The sequence below is a fragment of the Chlamydotis macqueenii genome, chromosome 4 (assembly GCF_036417535.1).
Source record: "Chlamydotis macqueenii isolate bChlMac1 chromosome 4, bChlMac1.mat, whole genome shotgun sequence".
NCBI lineage: Eukaryota > Metazoa > Chordata > Aves > Otidiformes > Otididae > Chlamydotis > Chlamydotis macqueenii.
The window spans coordinates 39,252,464-39,276,779 of NC_141559.1; the positions used below are offsets into that span (position 1 = coordinate 39,252,464).

At 38.6% G+C, this 24,316-nt stretch overlaps 1 protein-coding gene across 6 annotated transcripts in view; it reads left to right on the forward strand.

Moving 5' to 3' along the window:
• RAPGEF2 (Rap guanine nucleotide exchange factor 2) overlaps positions 1-24,316 on the forward strand; it is a 195,661-nt gene that overhangs the window by 168,149 nt on the left and 3,196 nt on the right. For 5 of the 6 annotated variants that reach the window (XM_086746425.1, XM_086746424.1, XM_086746427.1 and 2 more), the window contains 12 exons: positions 3,258-3,415; positions 8,662-8,902; positions 9,150-9,533; positions 11,137-11,348; positions 11,436-11,559; positions 12,185-12,208; positions 13,264-13,487; positions 14,346-14,534; positions 16,295-16,447; positions 18,856-19,081; positions 20,676-21,235; positions 23,796-24,101. In XM_086746425.1, coding sequence (XP_086602551.1) covers positions 3,258-3,415; positions 8,662-8,902; positions 9,150-9,533; positions 11,137-11,348; positions 11,436-11,559; positions 12,185-12,208; positions 13,264-13,487; positions 14,346-14,534; positions 16,295-16,447; positions 18,856-19,081; positions 20,676-21,235; positions 23,796-24,101 — 2,801 coding nt within the window. The remainder of the gene's footprint in view (positions 1-3,257; positions 3,416-8,661; positions 8,903-9,149; positions 9,534-11,136; positions 11,349-11,435; positions 11,560-12,184; positions 12,209-13,263; positions 13,488-14,345; positions 14,535-16,294; positions 16,448-18,855; positions 19,082-20,675; positions 21,236-23,795; positions 24,102-24,316) is intronic. The other variant, XM_086746423.1, reaches the window with a different exon arrangement.

Consider the following 24,316-nt stretch of genomic DNA (forward strand, 5'->3'; position numbering starts at 1 on the left):
CCTGTTGACATTCAGTTGTTTGTCTTTGCATGGTTTCTGCATAGAGATGTGTAGCTGTAGACTTTCCTGTTTGTGCTTTCTTTCCCCCTATTGCATAAAAATGTCTGTCTCGTTCTTTGTAATAATTAGTAGTATTGCATATATTAAGGGATTTTACCTATTTTCACGTCTTTTTAAATACCAAAAATGAAGAGGGATGAAAAAGATGATTTATTCATCAATAAAAGTAGGGATTTAAAGACTTGATGAGTCAGCTAGCTTATGAGGTGAAACTGTTCAACTTTTTTTGAACGTGAGTACACTGGAGATCACCAGTGCCTCCAGAATGTATCCAGATAAAACCAATCTAAAACTAGAATGATGTCACTCTTAGAGAGAGCTTGTCTACTTCGTGAGACGTTAATTCACTATCAAAGACAAATCTGTTTGAGCAGGAGATAATGCCTTCTTTCAGTCTTGCTCCTTAGTTCAATAATGTCCAGTAACTTTCTGAACTGAGCAAACAGCACCATTTCCTCTGCATCTACTGGGAAAATCTCCTTCTCTCCAGCAGCTATGAGGCATCTCGTGAAGTGTGGTTCTGGCTATAGCCTCCACTTGAGCTCTTTGCTTTCTTTACTCTTCTAATCCAGAGTGGTTTTGTGGTCTGCAGACTCAGTTGCTCCAAATACAGATTGAACACAACCCTCACCTCCATGTCTAGCGAAGTTCTGCCTGGTCCATAGTGCAGCATCCCAGACAAAGAAGCAGCTCCCCTTTCTCATCTCTATTTGCAGCCCTGCAGTGGCACGCACAGTATATTGCATTTTGAAGGAAGAAGCATTCAGACAGCTCTACCATTCCATTATCCCTTCAACCCTGTTTGTCATTCAGTAGGAAAGTTATTTCTTTGTTAATGTTGTCTCCCTGTGTGCAAATGCATACAGAAAGCAACAGGAATGCCTTTCCTTTAAAACCACGATCTCCTTTCACCAACATAATGAAATATTTTACCTAACAGCAGGGGTAGTTGATCTTCTTGGGATCTGGAGTTTTCTAATGTTGCTGTTTTTATCTGAAATTTCTGGAGTTCGCTTCTTGGTTTGCGTAAGTTGGAACTCACTCAGATTCTGATTTAAGTTTTAAAAATAGAGTGAACTGAGTGTAAGGTAAATACTCTCCCATTTAGTATATGCATACTTAGAATCCAGAAGAATTTTAGAAACATTACTTCTATTCTTTTTAAAACCTAACATTTGTCAGTTGATCCACTTTACTGGAGCTGTTTCGGTTGTGACACAGAGGATAGGTATAAGATTATGAAACAATGAAAAACCGCAAAAGGAATACATAATGCAAGTGAAACTATTAATATAAGGGGGTGGGTCACATTGTCTGCATCTGATTTGAATTTAGAGAAAATATTGACGTTGGCACATTTATGAAATATACTATATAATTGTTCAGAAGCACCAGAAAGCATTTTGAGGTTCAGGGGCTTTGGGTTTTTATTTATTTACTTACTTTTTTGTATGTGAGGGGGGTGGTTCGTACTTGAAAGACAAGATGTCCATTGCTGGGAATGCTTTTAGTTGTAGTGGAAGATTTATTTGTTTGTAGCTTAGAAGTGCTGTGTGCCAAGTTGATCATCACTGCTTGTCACAGTATTTTGTGCTTTATGTGCAGGGACAAAAATACAGATGTTCAGATTCAGCTTAACTTCTGATGGAGAGAAAATCCAATGCACTTGAGCATTTCTGTTGCTCTTATGTCTTGGAGTTTACACTTTATAAAATATTTTGGTAAAAGAGCTATCTTGCTTTTCAAAAACAAAACCACAAGAAAACCCAAACACAACATAGAGAGATACCCCTTCAACTGTTTTGAGTAGCCTTGCCTTCTAAAAAGCAGTTCCTGTGTCCATGTAATTAAAATTGTGTCTTCAATACCAGAGATACTGTCCTAGCTTTCCAGAGTACTGCTCAATTCATAGCACTTAAAGAAGTGGTACAAGAGCATACTGGGTAAAGTAGTTCATTGGGAAGCACAAAAGGATTCTTGTGCTGTAACAGGGATAATTATCAAGCCCTTAATTACTTCTGTTTGGGTTTTCTGAGGATGGATAGAATACCAAACAAAAGCTTAAGTGCCCCAAATTAGGGTACAAATGGTCATTTGTGTTGCGTTGTTTAATTTAGTATCTTGACATGTTAGAGTTGCAGCTGTTTGGAATGAAATCTAAGTTCTGGTTTATGCTTTCTTTACATGTTTAGACACAGATTTAGATGTGTTAGCCTTTTAAAAAGGCTTTGCCTATAGGGACTAAATTTGTAATTAATTTCATTATCGCTAATGGCTACCATTCAACATTTTACACCCTCAGAGTATTTTATTAAGGATTTGCAGCTATAAATAGAAAAGTTCAATAGCTAGCTCCAGCTTTGTCCTGCTTCACTTGCTGGTTATGAACTCAAAAGCAACAAGCAAATTAGTGCCTGCCATGATATGATGACAGCTCTGTCTCTGATCCATCTAGCACTACTGACCTCCTTAGATAACCCTGCCTTTCACAATTTGTAAGACAAAAGCCTTCACCTTGACCACAGAATACTTTATTTACAGCTGTCAGGCTGTATGTCAGAGAGTATGCTGATAGCACCCAAGTGCAGATGCTTACCTTAGCCTTCCAAGGTAGCTGGCATCCCTTCAGTCACATTCAGTGAAGACAAGCTCTGAGAAGGTGATACAGGGTGGAAAGACAGATTGTCTCAACGACCTTATCTGTCTGTTGAAAGATCTGTAGGCTGTGTGGCTGCAATACAGCCCAAAGTACAATTGCAAATCATATCAGTGATGAAGTGGAAGATCTGTGAAATTCAGGTCTTTAAAAAAGCACTGAGGGGACAGCAGTATTAGTCAAAGTTTGGGTGATGCAAGAATGATGAGATGTGTACCGGCTTTTGAATAAAGATCTTGGCGACTGTGAGAAATGGTCAAAAAATGATGAGCCTAGCAGCTGCTCAGAGCTTAGCGGTGAACACGAGGATCTTCCAGCAATGTGAGCAGCAGATGTAATCACTTCAAGTGGACATCTGGGTGCTGCTGACAAAGCTAGACAGCAAGTATTGTTGGCTGGAGAATTAAACTTCTAAGTAGTCATTACTGTACTAACAATTAAAAGTGTGAAAATATAGCAATATAGACATCCTTGCATCCCTGAAGTATAGCCCAAGCTCTGAATGTCTGTAAGTCCTGATTTTATTTCATTCTGCATGCAGTGACATTGGAATTGGCCAGTCTCAAGATGACAGCATTGTGGGACTGAGGCAAACTAAGCACATTCCTCCTGCTTTACCTGTCAGCGGAACCCTGTCATCCAGTAATCCTGATCTACTGCAGTCTCATCACCGTATTTTAGACTTCAATACTACTCCAGGTAAGGATCATTTTTTGTTGTTCTTGACCTTATTTACTTTCATTGCTCTCTTTTTATTTTTTTTTCTTTTTTTTTTTTTCTGGGCTTACAGTCTGAAGATGCATATCAGTGTTTATTAACTGTGTACTGTCACTCAGATTGGCCACATATTAATGCATTAGGATTTATTACTTTTGCTCCAATATATGTTAAAATCATAGAATCATGGGACAGTTGGGTTGGAAGGGACCTTTAAAGGTCGTCTAGTCCAGCCCTCCTGGGACATCTCCAACCAGATCAGGTTGCTCAGAGCCCCGTCCAACTTGACCTTGAATGTTTCCAGGGATGAGGCATCAACCACCTCTCTGGGAAACCTGTTCTAGTGGTTCACCACCCTCATTATAAATTTTTTTTTCCTAATATCTAATCTAAATCTACCTCCCTCTATTTTAAAACCATTACCCCTTTTCCTATAGTGACAGTCCCTGCTAATAAAGAGTTTCTCCCTGTCTTTCCTGTAGGCCCCCTTTAGGTGCTGGAAGGCTGCTATAAGGTCTCCTCAGAGCCTTGCCTTCTCCAGGCTGAACAGCCCCAGCTCTCTCAGCCTGTCCTCATAAGAGAGGTGCTCCAGCCCTCTGATCATCTTTGTTCCTCGTTCCAGCAGGTCCATGGCCTTCTTAAGTTGGGGGCTCCAGAGAATGACACAGTACTCCAGGTGGGGTCTCACCAGAGCGAAGTAGAGGGGGAGAATCCCCTCCTTCGACCTGCTGGCCACGCTTCTTTTGATGCAGGATGCGGTTGGCTTTCTGGGCTGAAAGTGCGCATTGCCAGCTCATGTTGAGCTTCTCATCCACCAGCACTCCTAAGTCCTTCTCCTCAGGGCTGCTCTCAATCCATTCTCTGCCCTGCCTGTATTTGTGCTTGGGCTTGCCCCAGCCCATGTACAGGACCTTGCACTTGGCCTGGTTGAACTTCATGAGGTTGGCACGGGCCCACCTCTCCAGCCCGTCAAGGTCCCTCTGGATGGCATCCCTTCTCTCTAGCATGTCAACTCCACTATACAGCTTGGTGTCATCGGTGAACTTGCTGAGGGTGCACTCTATCCCACTGTCCATGTCACCGACAAAGATGTTAAACAAGGCTGGTCCCAAGACCAACCCCTGACGAATGCCACTAGTCACTGGTTTCCACTTGGACATTGAGCCGTTGACCATAACTCTCTGAGTGCAGCCATCCAGCCAATTCCCTATCCACTGAGTGGTCATCTGTCAAATCCGTGTCTCTCCAGGTCCATGTTACCCAAATCTATTAGAATTTTGTTTTTCAAGTGTGCTGTATACAGAGTGCCTCTTACTGATGGAGTACTCTTGGCCAGTGAAAACTTATTTTGCTTGGTATTTTATAATTTGCCCTGATAGTTCACTCTTTACAAGAGTGTAGTGTTTTCAGATAGCACAGTTGACTGTTAGCTTACAGTGAAGTGACAGGGCATTGGGCTGGGACACAGGACATGGGATTCGGTCTTCTTCTGAACAGACTTGTATGATCTTGTACTACATCTGTAAAGGACAGAGTTTAAAAGTTCCCTGTTGGTCACTCTGCCCTACAGCTATATGCTGAATTCTTTGTGTATAAAGTGATTTAAAATCCCATTCTGAAACAGATGAAAAATGAAACATTTAGCAGACAGGAACAAAGTATGGGGTTGAGTGAGAGGGAAAAAAGGGGAGAATATGAGAAACTTCAGAGTCTTACGAGAAGGGTTTAGCCGGAGCTCCTGGCAGGGTTGGGATTTGGGCTCTTACCTGGCTGCAGGAAGATTCTTAGCCAGGTTCTTAGATTCTTAGATTTCCTCTGAGTTAAGTGTCCAAATCTTTGCTATTAAAACGTAGCTGCTGGAGGAAGATGTGGTGACACTTGGTTGTTTTAGTCTGATCTTCAGAGCATTTCTAAAAATAAGAGTGGAAAATTCAATGCCTTCTTAAACCTTGAGGGATTTCAAATTTTATCTGAAGGGATGGTGCTTAAACATCAGCCTGCATACTGGCCAAGCTGGTGCAATCATTACACTTGGAACTGTGGTACTGAGCATTACTTCACCTTGGGTATTTTAGAGCTAGAGAAGACTACAAGAAAGGTGGTGGATATTTTTTGTCAATAAAAGCCTAACTTTTTATCAGCACTTCATCTATAAATGAGTGAAGATTCCATTCTCCAGCTTGCCATTTACCTAGACCAGACAGTTCTGGGTAATTAATGTGTCCCTAATGCCAAGCACAACGATGGGCTAACTTCCAGAGCTGTGGGCATCGCTGTCTCACACAGCTCAAACAAAATCCATTAATTGAGAAGGAAAGCCATTACATGTCTGAAGATCCTTCCACCACAGACGGAATTCAGAGATATTTAATAAGTGAATAATGTTCTACCATTTGCCTATTGCTTCACGAAAAGGAGATACATTATGATGTGATGCCATTGCTTTGGTGTTATAGCAGGTTTTCCATTATCTTTATAGAACATGCATTAAGTAATTAGTGCTTTCTCATTAAAACAGAAAAAACAACCTCTTTTTAAAATGTGCTTAAAATTTGCACCAAATGTTGACATACTGAATATTTTTAAAAGTAATTTTAAAGGTGTAATTTTTCCTTGTGTGGGAGGGAGGGGAAAAGGGGACTGAAATAAAAACCATATACCTCAAGGTCTTTAGGGATGGTTGCATTGTAGATAGAAGAATTATACCTCTAGAATTATATATATATATAATATATATATATGAATTATACCTCTAGATGCTTTAAGACTTCAAAAAAATTAAAGCCTGCAATTTTAATTTCTTTATTACCTTGGACTAAATTAAGGATGGAGAGGAGGCAGCTTGCAAGAAATTGAATGCACTGGAGAAGAAAGAGAAGAGTAGTAGAACAGCCATCCTTTGAGGCTTTGGGGAATATTCCTCAGGATAGAAAATAAAACAACTTACTGTTTTGGAAGGATAGTCTTTGAGGAGAAAATGAGAACATACTTTTTTTTTAAGCTTGAAATCTGCAAGGAGTCATTTTAGTTTCTCTTTTGATTTGGATAGGCTTTTTCAAATATAGTTGTTAAGGTTTATTTTTAATGTTCAAATAGTCACAGACTTCTGTGTAGCACTTTTGCTACCAGCTGTGATAGGTACGCAGCCGGAGACCCTGGATGATAAGGTACAGAGCAAAGGTGACACTCTTCTATTTGCTGTTCTCAGCATTTCTCCATATTGACTGTAGCAATCCAGCAGAGCAGATTATTTTCTCCTTGCGCAAAGCACTCTCTTCTTGGGAGTGTTAAGTGAGTTCCCACTTCGGTATTGTTTACCGTAGCTTCCCGTCTCTGTAGCATTTCTTTGAGTGGCAATATTTCTGTAACAGCAAGAGGCAACAGGATCAAGAGAGTGTTCTGGCTTTTAATGACAGCTCTGAATGGCTGTGTATCTGGCATCTGCCTTCCTCAAGGTGTCAAAAATGTAGAAATTATTTCAGGCACTGCTAATTCAGCTAATTACTGAAGGAAGAGAAGTCAACAGAGAGTTGGTGATAAAAGGCAAAATTGGCTTGCAAGTTATAAGGGATTTGTACATTTGACTCAAGTACTTAGAAATGGCTAAAAACTGGCCTGTACTGATGTCTGTTGTGTGTAAATGAGCAATCGTTCAGTTCTAACGTGTTTCAGTATTAGGGGTTCCCAAGCTGCAGAAATACTACTGTGAGCTTAAAAGTTACAGACTTAGTTGCATGACCTTTGTAAACTAATATATTTAAGCCTAAATAGTCTTTGTGGCAGAGAGATTTATCTTAGTGCTTTCCAAATTATTACTTTGGAGACATGCAGCAGCAGTGGGAAGATGTTAATTTTTGTTCTTTTGTCACAAGATTTCTGAATAGATCTTTCTGTAGTAACTTGAATGCATATTATGCACATTCGGGTCTTGTTAAAAAAGATTGTGGTTGTGTCAAAGTGAATGTCTTCATCTGGCAGTTGTTTTTTTCAATATTTTTTTTGAATAATGATTTTTTTTTTGTCTATAGATTCAGAAGGCTTTCTATTATTATCTTGTTTCTGTATTTTCTTGTTTGTATGACCTTTATGATGAAAATAAATAAGTAAATGAATTTTTGGAAAACATATTAATTAAAGAAAGAATAATAACCAGATGTCATGCCACACAAAACTGGAAAAGGTTATTTTTAACAGAGGGAAGAAATTAAATTAAATGAAAGTACTTTATCTTATCAATGAAAAATACCTTATGTTAAAAAATCCGATGGTGGATAGCTGTACAATTTTATCTCTTTTTTTTCTTTTTATAATGTAATGATAACAGTCAAACATCAGTTGATTAATGGGTCTAGATTTCAGTCCATTAATAAGCTTATGGAAATGCCAAATCAAACATTTGGAGATAGGCTGGTAATTTTCCAGATTTCCTAAAAACAGCCACCTTGTAGGTGTTCACTGTAAGCTTTCTGTCATCAGTCACTTGAAACAGTACTATATTAAGAAGTCAAATATTTGTGAAGTATTTTTCTACCTTTGGCTGCTTTAGTTCTTGATTACTAAAACACTGGCACAGAGAAATAGAGCGCAAGTTTTCAGTTTGTTTCTTACATGTTTAAATGTATCAAGGATAGGGTAATTAAGTACTTGGATGCATTAATAGTACTGCGGTTTATTTGTGTATAGGTGCACGCTGGCCATTATACATGCGTCGCCCTAGCTACTTATATGTACACATCTTCCCTTTGTGTGCGGCACTATGGTTGCATGTTAGACTTAGGTAAATGAGTCTATTTTCTTAAAAACATCCTTAGGAAGATTGACACTCCTGTCACCTCATTTGCTTAAACTTCTATGTCAGTGTATCGGGTAGTGTTGTTGAGTGTCCTTGATTTTTCTCAGACTTAAATGGAATTTACCAGGACTCAACACTTGTGAAAACCAGACTGCTCATTGGTTTGTCTGTCCAAACTTTGGAAATGTTAACATATTTTTGTGGCTTGCCCCATCAGTAGCCCAACTAACTTCTTTTCCTGGTAGTAAATTAGTCTTTCATTAAAAACAGGCAGCTGTTTTATAAGAAGGAGAGTGGTGAAACAATGATACTGAAGTAAAAACTGATAGCCCTAGTAATTAGATTCAATGTAACTGATATTGTTGCTTGTTCTTACACCATTATTTTTTTTTTCTGCTTTACTAAATTGTATACCTTGCATGTAATTTTCTTCCAGACTTACCAGATCAAGTTCTGAGGGTTTTCAAGGCAGACCAGCAAAGTCGCTACATCATGATCAGTAAGGACACAACAGCAAAGGAGGTGGTCATCCAGGCTATCAGGGAATTTGCTCTCACTGCGACCCCTGATGCGTATTCACTGTGCGAAGTCTCTGTTACACCTGAGGGTGTAATCAAGCAAAGGAGGCTTCCTGATCAGTTATCCAAGCTTGCTGACAGGATACAGCTGAGTGGCAGGTGAGAATGGAGACTGTGAGCTAAAGCTGATGATACCAGTTTATTAAGTCAAAATCCTGTTAATAGGAGCATTATTTAATTATTAATGTTCTGTGTCTTTACAAGAATTGCTCCTTATGCAATTTCTGGTTAATATCTAAGCTTAGTGAATTTCAATGTATTCTACGATTCCAACTGGATCATTATTGGAACTTCCACTAGTATTTGAGTATATTCTATCTAGTGTCTTTTTGAATTTTTTTTACAGGTATTACCTGAAGAACAACATGGAAACAGAAACTCTTTGTTCGGATGAAGATGCTCAAGAGTTACTAAGGGAAAGTCAAATTTCCCTACTACAGCTCAGTACTGTTGAGGTGGCTACCCAGCTCTCCATGAGAAACTTTGAACTATTCCGTAATATTGAACCCACGGAATACATAGATGACTTGTTTAAACTCAAATCAAAAACAGGTTGCACTAATCTAAAAAAGTTTGAAGAGGTTATAAATCAAGAAACATTCTGGGTGGCTTCTGAGATTCTAAGAGAAACCAACCAGTTGAAAAGGATGAAGATCATTAAGCATTTCATTAAGATAGCACTGCACTGCAGAGAATGCAAGAACTTCAACTCAATGTTTGCCATCATTAGGTATTGCCCCTTAAGAATTTTACTTCTAAGTAAAAAGCAAAATTTTATTTATGTCAATCTAAAAAAAAACATATTTAACAGAGTAAACCAGTTAATACTGCTAGCATCAACACTTGGCAATCCAATAAGGAGGGCATTTTCTAGTAATCTGAACTTGACATTAAAACATTTGCTGAAGTTTTATTTGGAATTCTACTATTATGTGCTTATTGCTGAAGCCAGTGAGGCAAGAGTTATTGGTGAATATGACAGTAGAGAAACTACTGCACTTACTGAAAAACAAAGACCGAAACAAAGAGCAGTTATATGAAGAAAAATTAAAACATTGTCGTAAATGAATGAGTTCATTGCCCAAAGGGAGATAATAATTTTATACCTAATTCCTCGTAGTTTTAGTTCATTGATTCAGGGTATGTTGCCTTTAGTTTTCTTTGTATCAGCAGTTTCTTAGATGGAACTCTGACTATAGTCAATAGCAGACTATGATGCAATATTATAAGATGTAAATAAAGATATTTTAATAAGAAAAAAAAGTACTGAAAATCTCAGAAAACCCTTCTTAGCTTTGGAATGAAAAAGAGGAGAGGAAACTCTAATGTGTGTGTTTACACACTTTTTAAAAACATTCACATTTCCTTTAGAATCTCCCAAGTTATGCAAAAAAAATCCCTAAATTTTTTGTCTTATGAAAAAAACTTCAATAAGTTGCATTAAACTGGCAATTTTATCACTATATCTGGCAAAAGCCCATGTCACATTCAATCAACAGACTAAATGTGACGCTTTTTCTGAAGATCACTGTTTTTAAATACCATTCGGTCAAATGTGGCAAGTTCCAAAGTCAAGGATCCATGCTGATGATCGGTCAGCATCTCTGAGATGTAAAAATATTGAGAATTAGCTCAGCTATTTCAGCTGACCTCAATGAGAAATAAAAGCAGCTTGCCTGCTAGCAAAAACTTGGATGAAGGAAGAATTCTAGACATCAAATTTTCCCATAGGTAGAAATGAAAGGCAGGCAGTGCCATTAAGGGGAAAAACCCATGTTTTTTTTGTACCAGCTACAAATATATCAGCGTAACCTCAAATATATAGTCTGTTATATTAACTTGATCTAGATATAACAAAGTCAAATTGCAGCAAGATGTGGGGGGTCACTGTGCTGCCACCACCTAAACATTGTGTAGGTGAAAGATGTTTTTTCCTCCTGTCTGGGAATCTGGAAGTAAGTGGTGATCCTAAGGTGCTCCTAGATTATGATATTGTTATCAAATTCAAACACGGTTCCAAAGTAATAAGAATAAATACCTACTCTCTGTAAGGTTTAATTACTCATGCAAGTATAACTTTTATCTATTTATGGTTAAATCATGCAGATATCTCCAGTTTTTATAGCTTTTATAAAAAATACCTTAATTGTTCTGTAATACATACTGGCAAAAGGAAGTTTTTACTTTCTCATATTTTATTGACATTGTTGTGCTGCACTATTCTGACTATATATTTCTCCCATACAAATTTTAACATGGTCTTTTTTAGGATTTTTTTGTTTCTTTCTGTTGTTCTTGAATTTTTTTGCACTTTTTTGTTTGTTTGTTTCAAGTGGCCTGAATTTGGCACCAGTTGCAAGGCTCCGAACTACTTGGGAAAAGCTTCCAAGCAAGTATGAAAAACTGTTTCAAGATCTACAGGACTTGTTTGATCCGTCTAGGAATATGGCAAAATATCGTAATGTCCTTAACAGCCAAAACCTACAGCCCCCCATTATCCCCCTGTTTCCTGTTATCAAAAAAGACCTTACGTTCCTTCATGAAGGTAAAAGCAGAAGTACGTCATCTTTTACCAGCTAAGGAAAACTACCTCTGCTACCTAATAACTGATGTTATTAATTGTTGATTGTAGGAAATGATTCGAAAGTGGAAGGCTTGGTCAATTTTGAGAAGCTGAGAATGATTGCGAAGGAGATACGCCATGTTGGTCGCATGGCGTCTGTGAACATGGATCCTGCTTTAATGTTTAGAACAAGGTAAGCGTGTTGTGTTAGGTGGAGCTTTTCCCAGCTGAGAGGAGGCTAGCTGTCAGCATGAGGTGCTTTTCAAATACCCCTTGTTGTATTAGAGTAGTATGAGTTTTTTGTTTGTTGTTAACAATTTACCAAAATTATGTGGTATTCTAAAACTGGAGAAATCATTACATTTTGTGTTTTTTAATATGTATTAAAATGTTTTATATTATTCCTTAGCTCCCAGTACTTAATAAAAATGAGATTCCATCAGTGGGAGGGAGGGGGAGATACTGCCTTGAACATGTATGTATTAGTCTATTTGAAAAGATGATGTGTGCCAGCCGTACCATTTTGATTTAGTAGAGGTGGGAATGTATCTGAAACAGTGTCAGCTACTGGTGTTAGAAAACATGGAGTGGATGCTCTTTGGCTTCGTGTTAGACCAGCTTATTGCATACTCTTTCTCTTAATTTGAGCTAGAAGAGTTTGTAATATCTGACTGTATGCCTGAGTCAAGGCTCTTTTTAATGTTTGTGGGCTTCCAGAACTGCTTGTCCTGAGGTCTGGTCTTTTTCTTTCTGAGCTTGTGATCTTTCTCTGTCTCTTCTTAAACCCGTGCTTTACTCTTCCTGGCTCTCACTTGCAGGAAGAAGAAATGGAGGAGTTTGGGGTAAGTGGTTGGAGACAACGCACACAAACTTTCATTCTTCCATTACCATTTGCATTGTTTCCTTCTTGCTATCTTTAATTTTCTGGTGCTTTGACTTTTTTTTTCTTTTGTTAACCCTTTTTTACTGACAATGCATTTTAATCCAGGAGTGCTTTTGCTTTTGAGTTTAAAACACAAAAATTGTAAACTATTTTTAAGTGGTTGTAGATAGGAGTGGGGTCGACTTCTCCCCTACCCCTAATTTAAATTGCTAAAGGAAGTGACTTCCACTAAAAGAGAAATTATAAAATGGCAAGGTTGCAGCATCTGAAAATTGCTGATAAATTTCTTATGCCTAAAAAACAATAATTACAACCAAATACAAGAGTTAAAACTTACAGTATCTGCTAAACTAACTTATTTTCATGTTACGATTCAGCCATCATTTTTACTCTTAACAATTCAGGAACAATGCATAGCTTTCATACAGGCATACATACACTGAAATGTGCATGACATTTATTTCATCATGAACTAGCTGATCATTTTGTTTAACAAAAAGCTGTCTTCAACCTAGCGAGTTACAGGGAAGTTCTATTCTGTAAAACTGAGCTGTACATTTTGTATACGGTCTGATTTTAAAAAAAAACATTTAGCTTTCAAAGCACATTCTGTACGTGTATTTAAATTTGAACCTCAGCTGTAGTCTTTTGTGAGCATTGCCTTACTGCATGAGCTTTTCCTAATACTCCAGTCTTCTCTGTAGCTGGCTTACGTGAGAGAGCTAGCTTGAATGCTTTCTAGATGTGTGAAGTGATACTGCCTAGTTGGAGCAGAAAAAGTTAAAATATTTGTGTAGTTAAAATAGTGTCTGTAACCAAGTAAAAAGATTTCCTGACCCTCATCTTTCTGTCTGTTGTAGCTGTTTGACTTACTGGAATGAGGCATGTGAGCTTTGACCATAGACTGACATCCATGCAATCTTTGCATGTTTCGTGTTTGTCAAGTGGTACCATGTTGAACTAAGTCATACTTTTCCCCTCTTTCCTCCCCCTCCTGCCCCGCCTTCACTTCAGGTCTCTCAGCCAGGGCAGTACGAACGCAGCTGTGCTGGATGTTGCGCAAGCAGGGGGTCATAAAAAGCGGGTCCGTCGCAGCTCCTTCCTTAATGCTAAAAAACTGTACGAAGATGCTCAGATGGCACGGAAAGTAAAGCAGTATCTCTCAAACTTGGATCTGGAGATGGATGAAGAGAGCCTCCAGACGCTCTCTCTGCAGTGTGAGCCAGCCACCAACACATGTGAGCATTGTCATCTGTTATGGATTTCAAGGAAACTGTTACATAGACCTCTTTTTATTCTCCAAGGAAGTAATTGGGAGCAGTAACTAGACAGTGAGGTGGAAAATAATGTCTAGTCATTTCCAAGTACTGAACACCTATGAATCTTAAGGAAATCATCTTGCAGATTAACGATATAGAGACATAGCATTTATATAGAAGATGAGGCTTTCAGAAGATGCCATGCTGAAGTGCACAGGGGTTCTTTAGATTTGTCCATACAAAGGGTGCAGAGGAGACGAAAGTTTCTCTGCAGTGCTGATGTACTCAGGCTATTGGTGTGAATAGGGTTTGTTTTCCTGGTTATCTTGGCCTTGAGAGGGAAAAGGGGATTTCCTTATGTCCAGATGTTTCAGAGAGACCTGGAGGGCTGTACCTGGCTGCAGCAGAGGGAGGACCTTATGCTGGATATTGGTTTCACTTTGATTTGAGGGAAAGCTGAATCTTATGCCCTTCCCTTCCTTCAGGGTAGAAAAAAACCCAGTAATTATGTATTCATTCTAAAGCAGTTGTAGTCCTTATGGTAGCCCAGTATAACTTACGGTCATGTTTTTGACAATGATAACAATAGCCACTTGAGTTTTATTTTGAGAAAGAGAGTAAATATTCTTTGATAATGTACATATTATAAATGGAGTTAAATCTCCTGCCTCTTTTCCTCTTTGTCATTTCTCTCTAAAGGCATCCTGCTGCATTAATTGTACAAGTATTTGAGTATCTTTTAAATATTAATTGGAGGCCTTTGCACTGCTCGGATTAAAACTCCCACAATGTTTTTAGCTTGTAGTCATTCTGCGCTTTCTCCCATTTCTTGCCAAGTGCCGAAGAATACAGGAGACAAACGATCTGGAAAGTCGGAAACGTCACCTGTGGCTCCCCGGGCAGGCATCCAGCAGAAAGTGCAGCAGCAGCAGCAGCAACATAAAGTAAACCAAGCATTGCAGGTCCCTGCTGTATCTCTTTATCCCTCTCGCAAGAAAGTGCCAGTCAAAGACCTCCCACCATTCGGTAAGTGGAACAGTGAAGCATTTGGTTTAATACTCTAAGGTTTGTTTGCTGATGTCAGGGAGACATTTTTAATCACGTAAGATTCAGATATTTATTTCTGGTAGTATTATATGCAGGATATGCCAGTTCATGCAGTGTAGATGCATAATTCTCTTCTGTAGAAATGCAAAGAAAGAAATCTAGGAACGCATCCTGTCAATTTAATCAGTATGAGTATTTACCTGTTACTAGCAGATGGAAAGAATGAATGTTTCTGACTATCTCCCCTGAGATCTTGGCTTAACTTTTCCAAAGGGGTTAGTGACTTGGAGTTTTCGGGTGACCCACCTGAGATACCTCAGAAGTTTTGGTGGTTTTTTTTTCAAAAGTTGAACATTTAATGTGAAATTCAGGCCTGCTCAAACTGGTAGTCCTGTTAGAAATGTAGGCCTGAAGTTTCACGTTGAGAATTGTCCCTTTGGCTTCTGGTCCCTGGTGCTTCTTCATTGTTGTTGTTCAGTTGTTGCTGCCTGCATGTCACTCAAAGATACCAGAGTGTAGGAATTTCTTAAAATCTGATTTCCGGATCTGTGTCCCAGCATGTGTACGTGACATATATGCATTATTAAAGAACTTCTTACATATCCCTTAAAGTACAGTAATATTCCTAGTAAGTATATGTAGCATAATTAACCCTTCCTATTGCATGATGGTAATTTCACAAGAGCTTAATTGTGATTTCAGTTTTTATTAGTTGTGCACTGCTTGGACTGCTAGCGAAACATTAGAAGCGGCAAAAAGAGGAAGAAACAATTCAATATTCATATAGTTCTTGTTGATTTCACCATTAAATTTTAATCTTACATGGACTTTGAAACACTGTAGAGTACATTTTTGCTCATGGTGGAAAAGTTTCTGAAAACTGACTAGGTTATGTTGATGAAGCAGGTGTAAATTATTGATAGCAACATTGTGATTCAGCAGATCAAAGATAAATTCTGTACAATGCTTGAAAATAACCTGTACCACAAACATTGGCAAAACTGTCAGAGAAGCTCCACCTTCACTTTTAAGACTGTCCCAGCATGGATTTTTGAGGGGAAAGGAAGAGAAAGATGGATAAACATTGCCTGAGAAAAGTAGTTCTTGGTGCCCCAGATCTTTACATCATACATCATCTTCAGGATGTTTTTACTCTTTAGTTTCCTAAAATAAGCTGGTGCAGAGATAGTTCTCAGAAATGAAAGGGAGAAAGGCAGCTGCAGGATGGCCTTGTTTTGTAAGCCTAATCTTATTCATCTTCTTTCCAGCTTTCTTTGACCTTCTAGGCTACTCTGAATAGAAAAGAAACAGGAGAATAGTTTCAATTCTTGCTATATAAACCTTCACTAACCAGTGAGATTTGTGTGTGTTTGTAGTCAACATAATTTTAGCCCAACTTTCTTAGTAACCCTTACTATGCATATCCTTGATTTATATATTGTATAGGCGTTATTCTGCAACACCCAATCTGCATTGTGTTTTCTGTGATAAAGTATTTATTTTAGGTGGTCAGAATAAAAGACTGGGTTCACTAATACGTGGAAATAGAGTGCTATATTTTAAACAGGAGTAAGTTTAAACATTTTGCTTCATTTAATCTGGTGTCAGAGACTTGCAAAGATACAGGAAAAAAATCGGGTTTTTCTCCTGTATGGTGTCTGCTCTATAAATGCATTTTGAAACAGAAAGATGTCTTTATACTGGACTTTACATCTGCCTACATTAATTCTTATTTAAAGGCATTAACTCTCCACAAGCTTTAAAGAAAATTCTTTCATTATCTGAAGAAGGAAGTTTGGATCGTCACAAGAAACAGTCTGAAGACACAGTCTCAAGTGCGTCTTCACAGCTGTCTTCTCCTCCCACTTCACCACAGAGCTCGCCAAGGAAAGGTATTAGATGTGGAATACTTCTCATCCTGTTTCCTGAAGTTGTTAAACTTTGGAAACTTCTGAGGGAGAATTTGGACACTCAGGATAAACTACAGCTGCTCCTATTCTTGTCACATATGGTCAGGAAGAGGGTAGGAAGTGTAGTGTACAGCAGGACACATGAAAGGATACCTGGGAACCTGATTTCAGGGATACCTGAAAGCCCTCTGGTTAGCAAAAGCCAGGAAAGAGAGCCTGATTTGGTCCAAGATTTGATGCAGTAGGTCGCTCTCACTGCAGCTGCTTCTGACAAAAATATTCCCATCGTCAGTGTTTCCTGCCAGTGGAAGAATGTGCAGATTGAGACTTAAAATCTTTGTACAGCATTGAGCCCACTAGCCTATTAGAGGAATTATTTGCTGTGTCATGCATCTGGATGGGATGTGACCTATGTATGACAGGCAGACTTAAGATATTTGGGATTCAAATCACTAATACACAGCATTTTATTAGCAGCCTGATTAATTATTCAAACAATGTATATGGATGTTTGAGGAATGGTATTACACGTTGGAGCTTTCTTGACTGACTTCATAGAGTTATTTTTTAAAGCGAATTTAGGACTTTAAAGGGATTTTTTTTTTTTTTAAAAAAGCCTATTTGTTTCTTCATTGTACTTGTTATGAGTTGACAAGACAGAGAATGGAGGTATTTTCCTGTAGTTTAAACAACACCAACAAAAAAATCTCTTTGGAAGTGTGATAGCCTAGTTGTATTGCAGATTAACTTATAAATTATTCTCTTTTCAGAGTATCATAAAAGTTCGTTTTAACAGTTAAATAGTACAATATTATGGTAAAAATACATATTTTGGGGTTTAGTCCCCATAGTAGAAGTTCAGAATGCTAAATATGTTGCAGACTTCCCTGTAGCAATAACTTTCCCTGAACTGCACAGGGATGGTAAGCATTTGGAACTTGTGTCACTGTTTCTACTTTCTTATCAAATGGATACCTAAGCCCGTCTCTTAACATGGTAAGTGGCAGTGCCCATCAGTTGAGGCCTCCTGGTTCCAGAGTAGTGGGCCTAACCAGTTCCTCCTCTCCTCTTGGAAGCAGGAACAGTAATAACAATTCACCAGGACCTGTGGGATCGGTGGGGCTTACAGAAACAAAAGGGGGAAAAAATTAAGTCCAGTTGCATAAGCAGAGATCTGAAAAGGGGAGAGATGAATATAGTAAGAAAGTACAAATGCCTGTCCCAAATTTTCATTGAAGTGATATTTACTAAGGTTAGATGGAGGAGGATGTTATGTAGAAAAGACTTAAATTATCACCTTGAGTCCTTGTAAGCTGTTATCTTGATTTCCCTCAAATACTACATTAGCAAAGAGTGAATTTATATAAATATGGTCAGGCCTGTGCATTTCTTGAAAAAGGAATCGAGATTCTGTACTTGGCTTGTAGTGGGAAGAGTACTTTATTTTTGCAAAAAGCAAATCATAAACATGATTATAAATTTTTTTTTTAAATCCTTGGTTTGATGATGTCATGAAGCTAATGGTATCCTCTTTCAGACAAAAATGGCAGCATTACTTCCATGTTCTCACCAAATGAATTGGAATAAATAAGTTGAAGTCATTTTGACACTTGCATGTAGACTGAAAGCAAAAATTGAAAACTGCAGTTACTTGTGGATGTATGTTGTTTAATGGTCTTTAACTTAGCTGATGAGCATTCAGTACAACTTTCTTTAATACTAAAACAAAAGCTGAATTTGCCTCTGTGACATGGTTTGCAGATTTTATCTGAGTCTGTCAGTGTCAATGCTACCTCCAAATTACAGTATAATTCTGGTAATATATGCTATTTTCAATGTAATTAGCCAAGTAGTAGAAAGAAAGCTGGAAAATTTGGCCCCCTTTCAGCCAAGATACGTAATAAGCAGTCAGCCTAGACATCTGTGCTTCATGTTCTATCTGCTGTTCATCTCTGAAATGTAGCTTTGTAGAATAGAAACACTGTGTGAGAGGGTCTCTTGGATTACTTTAAGCAGTAATCTTGTCCAGGGCATCTCATTCATTCCAGTCTTGGAGCCAGTGTTTACGTACAGGCAGTTTTCTGAGAAGCGAGATTTTGTAATGCAGGGATACAAGTATGATGATGTGTTTGAAAATAATTTGGAGGAGAAGGGCAGAGAAGAAGGAAGGTGAGCAGTTGGTTTCTAAATGAGCAGTGCATGTTCCCACAATCTTAAACCTCTTATTATGAGACAGAATACTCAGTGTTACACAGTTCTGCTACGTATCTTTGTCTTTTGCAGTGCTGCTTCTGTGAATAAAATTTTACCGTAGTTCTGATTTACTGCTGCCTGGCAATGACAGAGCAGGTTTCTTGGAGAGTCTGATTAACGTGATGTTCCCTTTGCAGGCTATACTTTGGCTCCTAGTGGCACGGTGGATAACTTTTCAGATTCCGGTCACAGCGAAATTTCTTCCAGATCTAGTATTGTCAGCAATTCCTCTTTTGACTCTATGCCAGTCTCCCTGCATGATGAGAGGAGACAGAGGCATTCTGTCAGCATCGTGGAGACAAATCTTGGTGTGGGAAGGATTGATAGAAGAATCATGATTGAACCAGATCAATACAGCTTAGGGTAGGAATTTTATTTGTGCTTACTTACATTATACTTTCATATAGTGTTTATGTGGCATGTATATTTGTTCATGTAATTTTCCCTGTATTTCTCTCAAATATTTTTTTTTCCTGTGCTCTTAAAAACCACTATTTCAATGCTAAAAATTCTTGATTTTCTGACAAGAAATTGTTTTGCACTCCTGAATTTGTTATGAGGTCTACAGCAGTAAGACTTCACCTCAATAGACTTCATAATCTGAGCATTAAGGGTGCTGTAGATTATCCTCTTTATGGCAGACTAGTATCCTAGCCTGTTTTCTAGATGGGGAATTAACTGAATTAGATGAGAAATTATTTATACAATTATTCAGTGATCGAGCTGAGAACACAAATAGCTAGTAATTTTCCAGTCTGTTTCATAGAAAACTTCATATTTATCTAACCCAAAAATATTTTACCCCAAATATCTCTCCTAGTCAATAATAATTGGAAGCTAAAATTCACATTAGGCTGCTGGTTTTCTAGGTAATTTTCTAGATAATTAACTTCTGTAATGGTGAGGAAGCTAGCGCTGTGAGGAGTTCTCTAACTCTCTAGCAGTGAGCCTTGTTCTGAAAATAATCAGAGCTCTGGCTCCTGTTTAGTCTCCACTTACTTTTCTGAGCTGTTATTTGGATGCTTCAGTTCTCTGAATGGTTTCAGGGTTTTTAATCCCATGGGGTCTGTGGTTGGCAGGCCTGTTCCAAAACTGGTGTACTTCAACTTTGGGAGTCCCAGGCTATGCAAACTCTTTAATCAGATGTCTTAAATATTTGGAAGAGCAGAGTTCCAGTCTGCATAGCAGGCTGCCCTGGAAGGACAAATCCCAGGAGCCCGGAGAGCTGCTAAACAAAAGTGATGCTTTGTCAGTTTTCACTGCTGCCATGTAAGTGATAGTGTCAGGCTTACTTAATCACTGAAAGGCTGCAGAGAACGTACTTGCTCTACAAAGTAGCATGTGTTTCCAAAATGAAGATTTATATACATGTCTATTTGCAAGAAATGTTGAAAAGTTGGCTTTCAGAATTTCCTAAGCAGAAAAAAAATCTGAAAAGCTGAAACCTAAACCTGAATTTCTGCCATCTCCCACTAAAACTCTGTTTCTAACTTGTGATCCTTTGCTTCACGTGGCTGAAAAAAAGCAGTAAAACCTCTATCTACCAGTCTGTTCCCCTTTCTGTATGTCAGTGCAGTTTGCCTGTCTTAAAGGGCTGCTGCAAAGTTAAGATTTTACATTTTGAAATGATTCCACTGAAGTGTTAAGTTTTGTCAGGATATCTGTCCAGTAATTTGCTTGTTTTACTGAGAATGAGCTTGAAAGGAAATTGTTCTATTCTCAAAATTGAATTAGTCATTAATGCAAATAATACTCAGTACAAATTGCGTCAAAACGTTCAATCATAGAATCACAGAATGGTTTGAGTTGGAAGGGACCTTTTACAGGTCATCTAGCCCAACCCACGAATATGTTTGCTTTTCTCTTGACTGTTGAATTCTTCACGTGTCTTGTAAATGATCTCCAATTCCAACGGTGGATTTTTTTTTTTTTTTTTTCCTCTTCAATGTGCACCTAGCTCATATGCACCGCTGTCAGAGACCAGAGGCCTGTATGCTGGAGCAACTGTGCTTTCTTCTCCTAGTACAGAAGAACTGTCACAGGATCAGGGGGACAGAGCTTCGCTCGATGCAGCTGACAGTGGCCGTGGTAGCTGGACTTCTTGTTCGAGCGGTTCTCATGACAACATACAAACAATACAGCACCAGAGAAGCTGGGAGACTCTGCCTTTTGGACATGCTCATTTCGATAGTTCAGGTGACGGGGCAGGACTGTGGGCCTCAGGCAGTCACATGGACCAGCTGATGTTTCCTGATCATGGCACAAAGTATGGCAGGCAGAGTCAAGGTAGGGAGGGCCTTGATCAAGCACAGTCCAGAGCAAGCTGGGCATCCTCAACAGGCTACTGGGGAGAGGACTCGGAAGGTGATACAGGTACCATAAAGCGGAGGGGTGGGAAGGATGTTTCGATTGAAGCTGAAACCAGTAGTATAACATCTGTACCAGCGGAAGAGTCAAAGCCAGCTTCTGTGCCCGCTCATATAGCAGTATCGTCAAGTAGTACAAAGGGGCTTATTGGTAAGTTAAGTTTTGTTTACCACAAAGTATTTTAGTTCATTTGCTTATGATTTATTATGATTAATTTTATGATTATGCAGTATTCTAAAACTGTATTTCTTTTGTCTGGTGTGATTTCTTTAATTTTAACGCAAAACTGAACATTTTGCAGTCTCTCTCAAATTTTCCCCTTTAACTGTGCTAGGGAAAATATCACTTATTGTTGATTCTCAGTTCTGGCAGTGCCTTTGTGTTTCAAGAGAGCCTGCCATACATCAGAAAACTAGCTCAGCTGTTGGACGGTGTTTTGAGAGGTTGATGTATTTAGGTGTCTGTTCTGAAATGTGAATTTCTCTTCACAGTAAGGCTCCACGTTCTATATTTAGATATCTTAATAAATGTGGCCTGATTTTTTTAGAAGCCTTTTGCTTTGTACATCTGTATAGCTTGTCTGATAATTGTGAATATTCCTTACTTCTGAAAATGGAATCACTTTGTACTTAAATATCAACTGAAATGTTTCTTTGGACTGCTGAAACTGAAGAGGTTCCTAAGAAATTAGAGCTGAAATACATTCATAATAATTCAACAAAAGAAAGGTGAGATAATATATAAATTAATATGAAGGTCTCTTTGACAGTGCTTAACATTTTTCTCATACTGTTCCTTTTACACATCCCAGTCCTTGGGCCATCCAAGACCTCTGCATTTTTGCCTCTTTCATTCCTTTCATTCCCCTTTGCTTTGCCTTTCTTTAGGTTAATATGAAGAACTATCTAAAAGCCATTTTGTGCTGACACAGCTGAGAAAGTCTGCCAGATTGAGGTCATGCTGAGACTACTGTGATAAACTGTTTTTCCATGTTCTGCCCAAGTGTATTGCTTAGCAATGGCCCATTGCCTCAAAGCTTGGGTGCAGATCTGAATCCCTGAACTGTGAAGACAAGGAAGCCTTTCAGTTCGGGACTCCAAGTTTTGATTCATGCTGCTCTGTAATTTTACTCTTTGTTGCCCTTGGTTTCCAGCAGAATGTGGAAGAAGCATGTCCAAACTTGCCTGTCAAGGCAGTGCTTTTCACTGCGTTTTTAGAGACTTGGGAGAACGTAACAGAGATTCAAAAATTGAAGCCGCACACTTCCATGCACTTCAGTACTATCAACCAATTATTCTGCAAATGTAACTCTGCATATCACTGTCCTACAGAAGTCACTATCTTTACATGGTTCTTTTGCACTGAATTAGGCATTGATCTCTTGCAGTATTTCAATCAGTATTTTTTCTACAGGATTTCTTCTGCATCGGTTACTTTTCAGAAATCTTTGAAAATTTCTCAGAAACCTCATGCTGCTCTGCTCAGTTAAAACAGTTTGTCCAAGAAAAATACCTAGATTGTATTGGAAACTTTTTGGTTTTATTATATACCAAGACTTTATTTTTAGTCTATAAAAACTGACATCCAAGCTTGTACTACCCTTTCAGCCAGTTCCGTGCTGCATAATGCAGGGTGATGTTGTCGTCATCCCTTGTGCAAGAATATACAGTGTATGACGAACTGTGGAGAGTAAATTGTCTGTGTCAGTGGTTTTTCCTGCTATGTTTGCCTTTGTACTGTAAGTTAAATGCTTACATGTTAAAGGGCTAGACCCACAAAGTCTTCAGTATCAAAGCCCCAGATGACTTCTTTAAGTGCATAACTCCAAACCAGAGAGTCATGCCTGTCTGCTGTGTGTCCCTGCAGATGGTTAAAATTCTTAATCACTGTTTCCTCCTTTGAAGTTCTCTGCAAGAGAAAACTTCTAAGAATGGCCAGCGTTAAGCCTTGTTCAGGTAAACAGTTGCACCTCAATGAGATCCACAAACTAGGTGGTCATCTTTCTGGCTCCTATATAAAATGATATTCAGTCATTGTTGTTATGGGCATACTTTGAAGTTTTAATTTTGCAGAGAATACAACTGTAAAAGCAGCAGGCAGTAATGCATACAGAAAATATGAAGATGAAGCCCATTTCTTTTCCTTACTTTTTGGAATTGTAGCTTATGTCTCAATGTAGTAAGATTGGTAGGGAGAAATAATGTGGGTGCCTTCTTTCCCCTGACCCCTCCCCCTGCAAGATGCTAAAAACAAAAGAGAGAAGCTCTTGAGTACAAAGCCCATTTTCAGGATTAAGAAAGTTAGCTATGCATTTGGGGAGATGCCAGTATTCCTGATGGTTGCTACTTCTGTGGACTCTTGAGTCTTCCACCTTACTTTGATCAGTGTCTATTTTATTCTATACGATTGATGGAACAGCTTCAGTTGCTAAGTTTGAACAAATTCCCCATGTAATTTGGTGAATTTTATTAGAGTAATGCTTCACTACTGGAAGAGTAGCTATGTCCTGTGTAGATTGTATGTTCTGTACTTTCTTGCATGGTTTACTTTTCAAGACCTCATTGTCTATCGTATGGTAAGTTTTGTCCTTCAGATTTTCTCCTCCTGGGATGTTGAGTTGGTTGATGTTTATTTAACTTTCACTATTCATTTTCCTTTGAGCAGTTTTCCTCTTACCATCTCATGTAATAATCTGTTGTTTTTCCCGCAGCACGAAAAGAGGGTCGATATCGGGAACCACCTCCAACTCCTCCTGGTTATGTAGGAATACCTATTGCTGAGTTTGCAGAAGGTGGTTCCCATCCAACCAGAAAGCCTCCAGACTACAACGTAGCACTTCAGAGGTCTAGAATGGTGGCACGGACCTGTGAGACTCATGGGACATCAACTCCGCAGCAGCAGTCACATGGCCATTCAACTAGCAGGCCTGTGAACAAACCTCAGTGGCATAAACCAAATGAGTCAGATCCACGTCTTGCTCACTATCCGCCTCAAGGGTTTTCCACAGAGGAAGATGGTAAATTTCTAACTGTTAGATTTTGAGTGTGCTGCATGCAAAAATGGTCAGTGCTTTCACAGACCCAAAGCAAATTACACAAATGTGTTCTGCCATAGAAATTCTTGCCATAATTTGAGTGCTTTTCCATCTTTCAAAACTTTCTATCTGTTAACTTTTTGGAAGAGGAGGAATTCAGTTCATCCTAAATATAATGTAAAATTTGGAATGTAGGT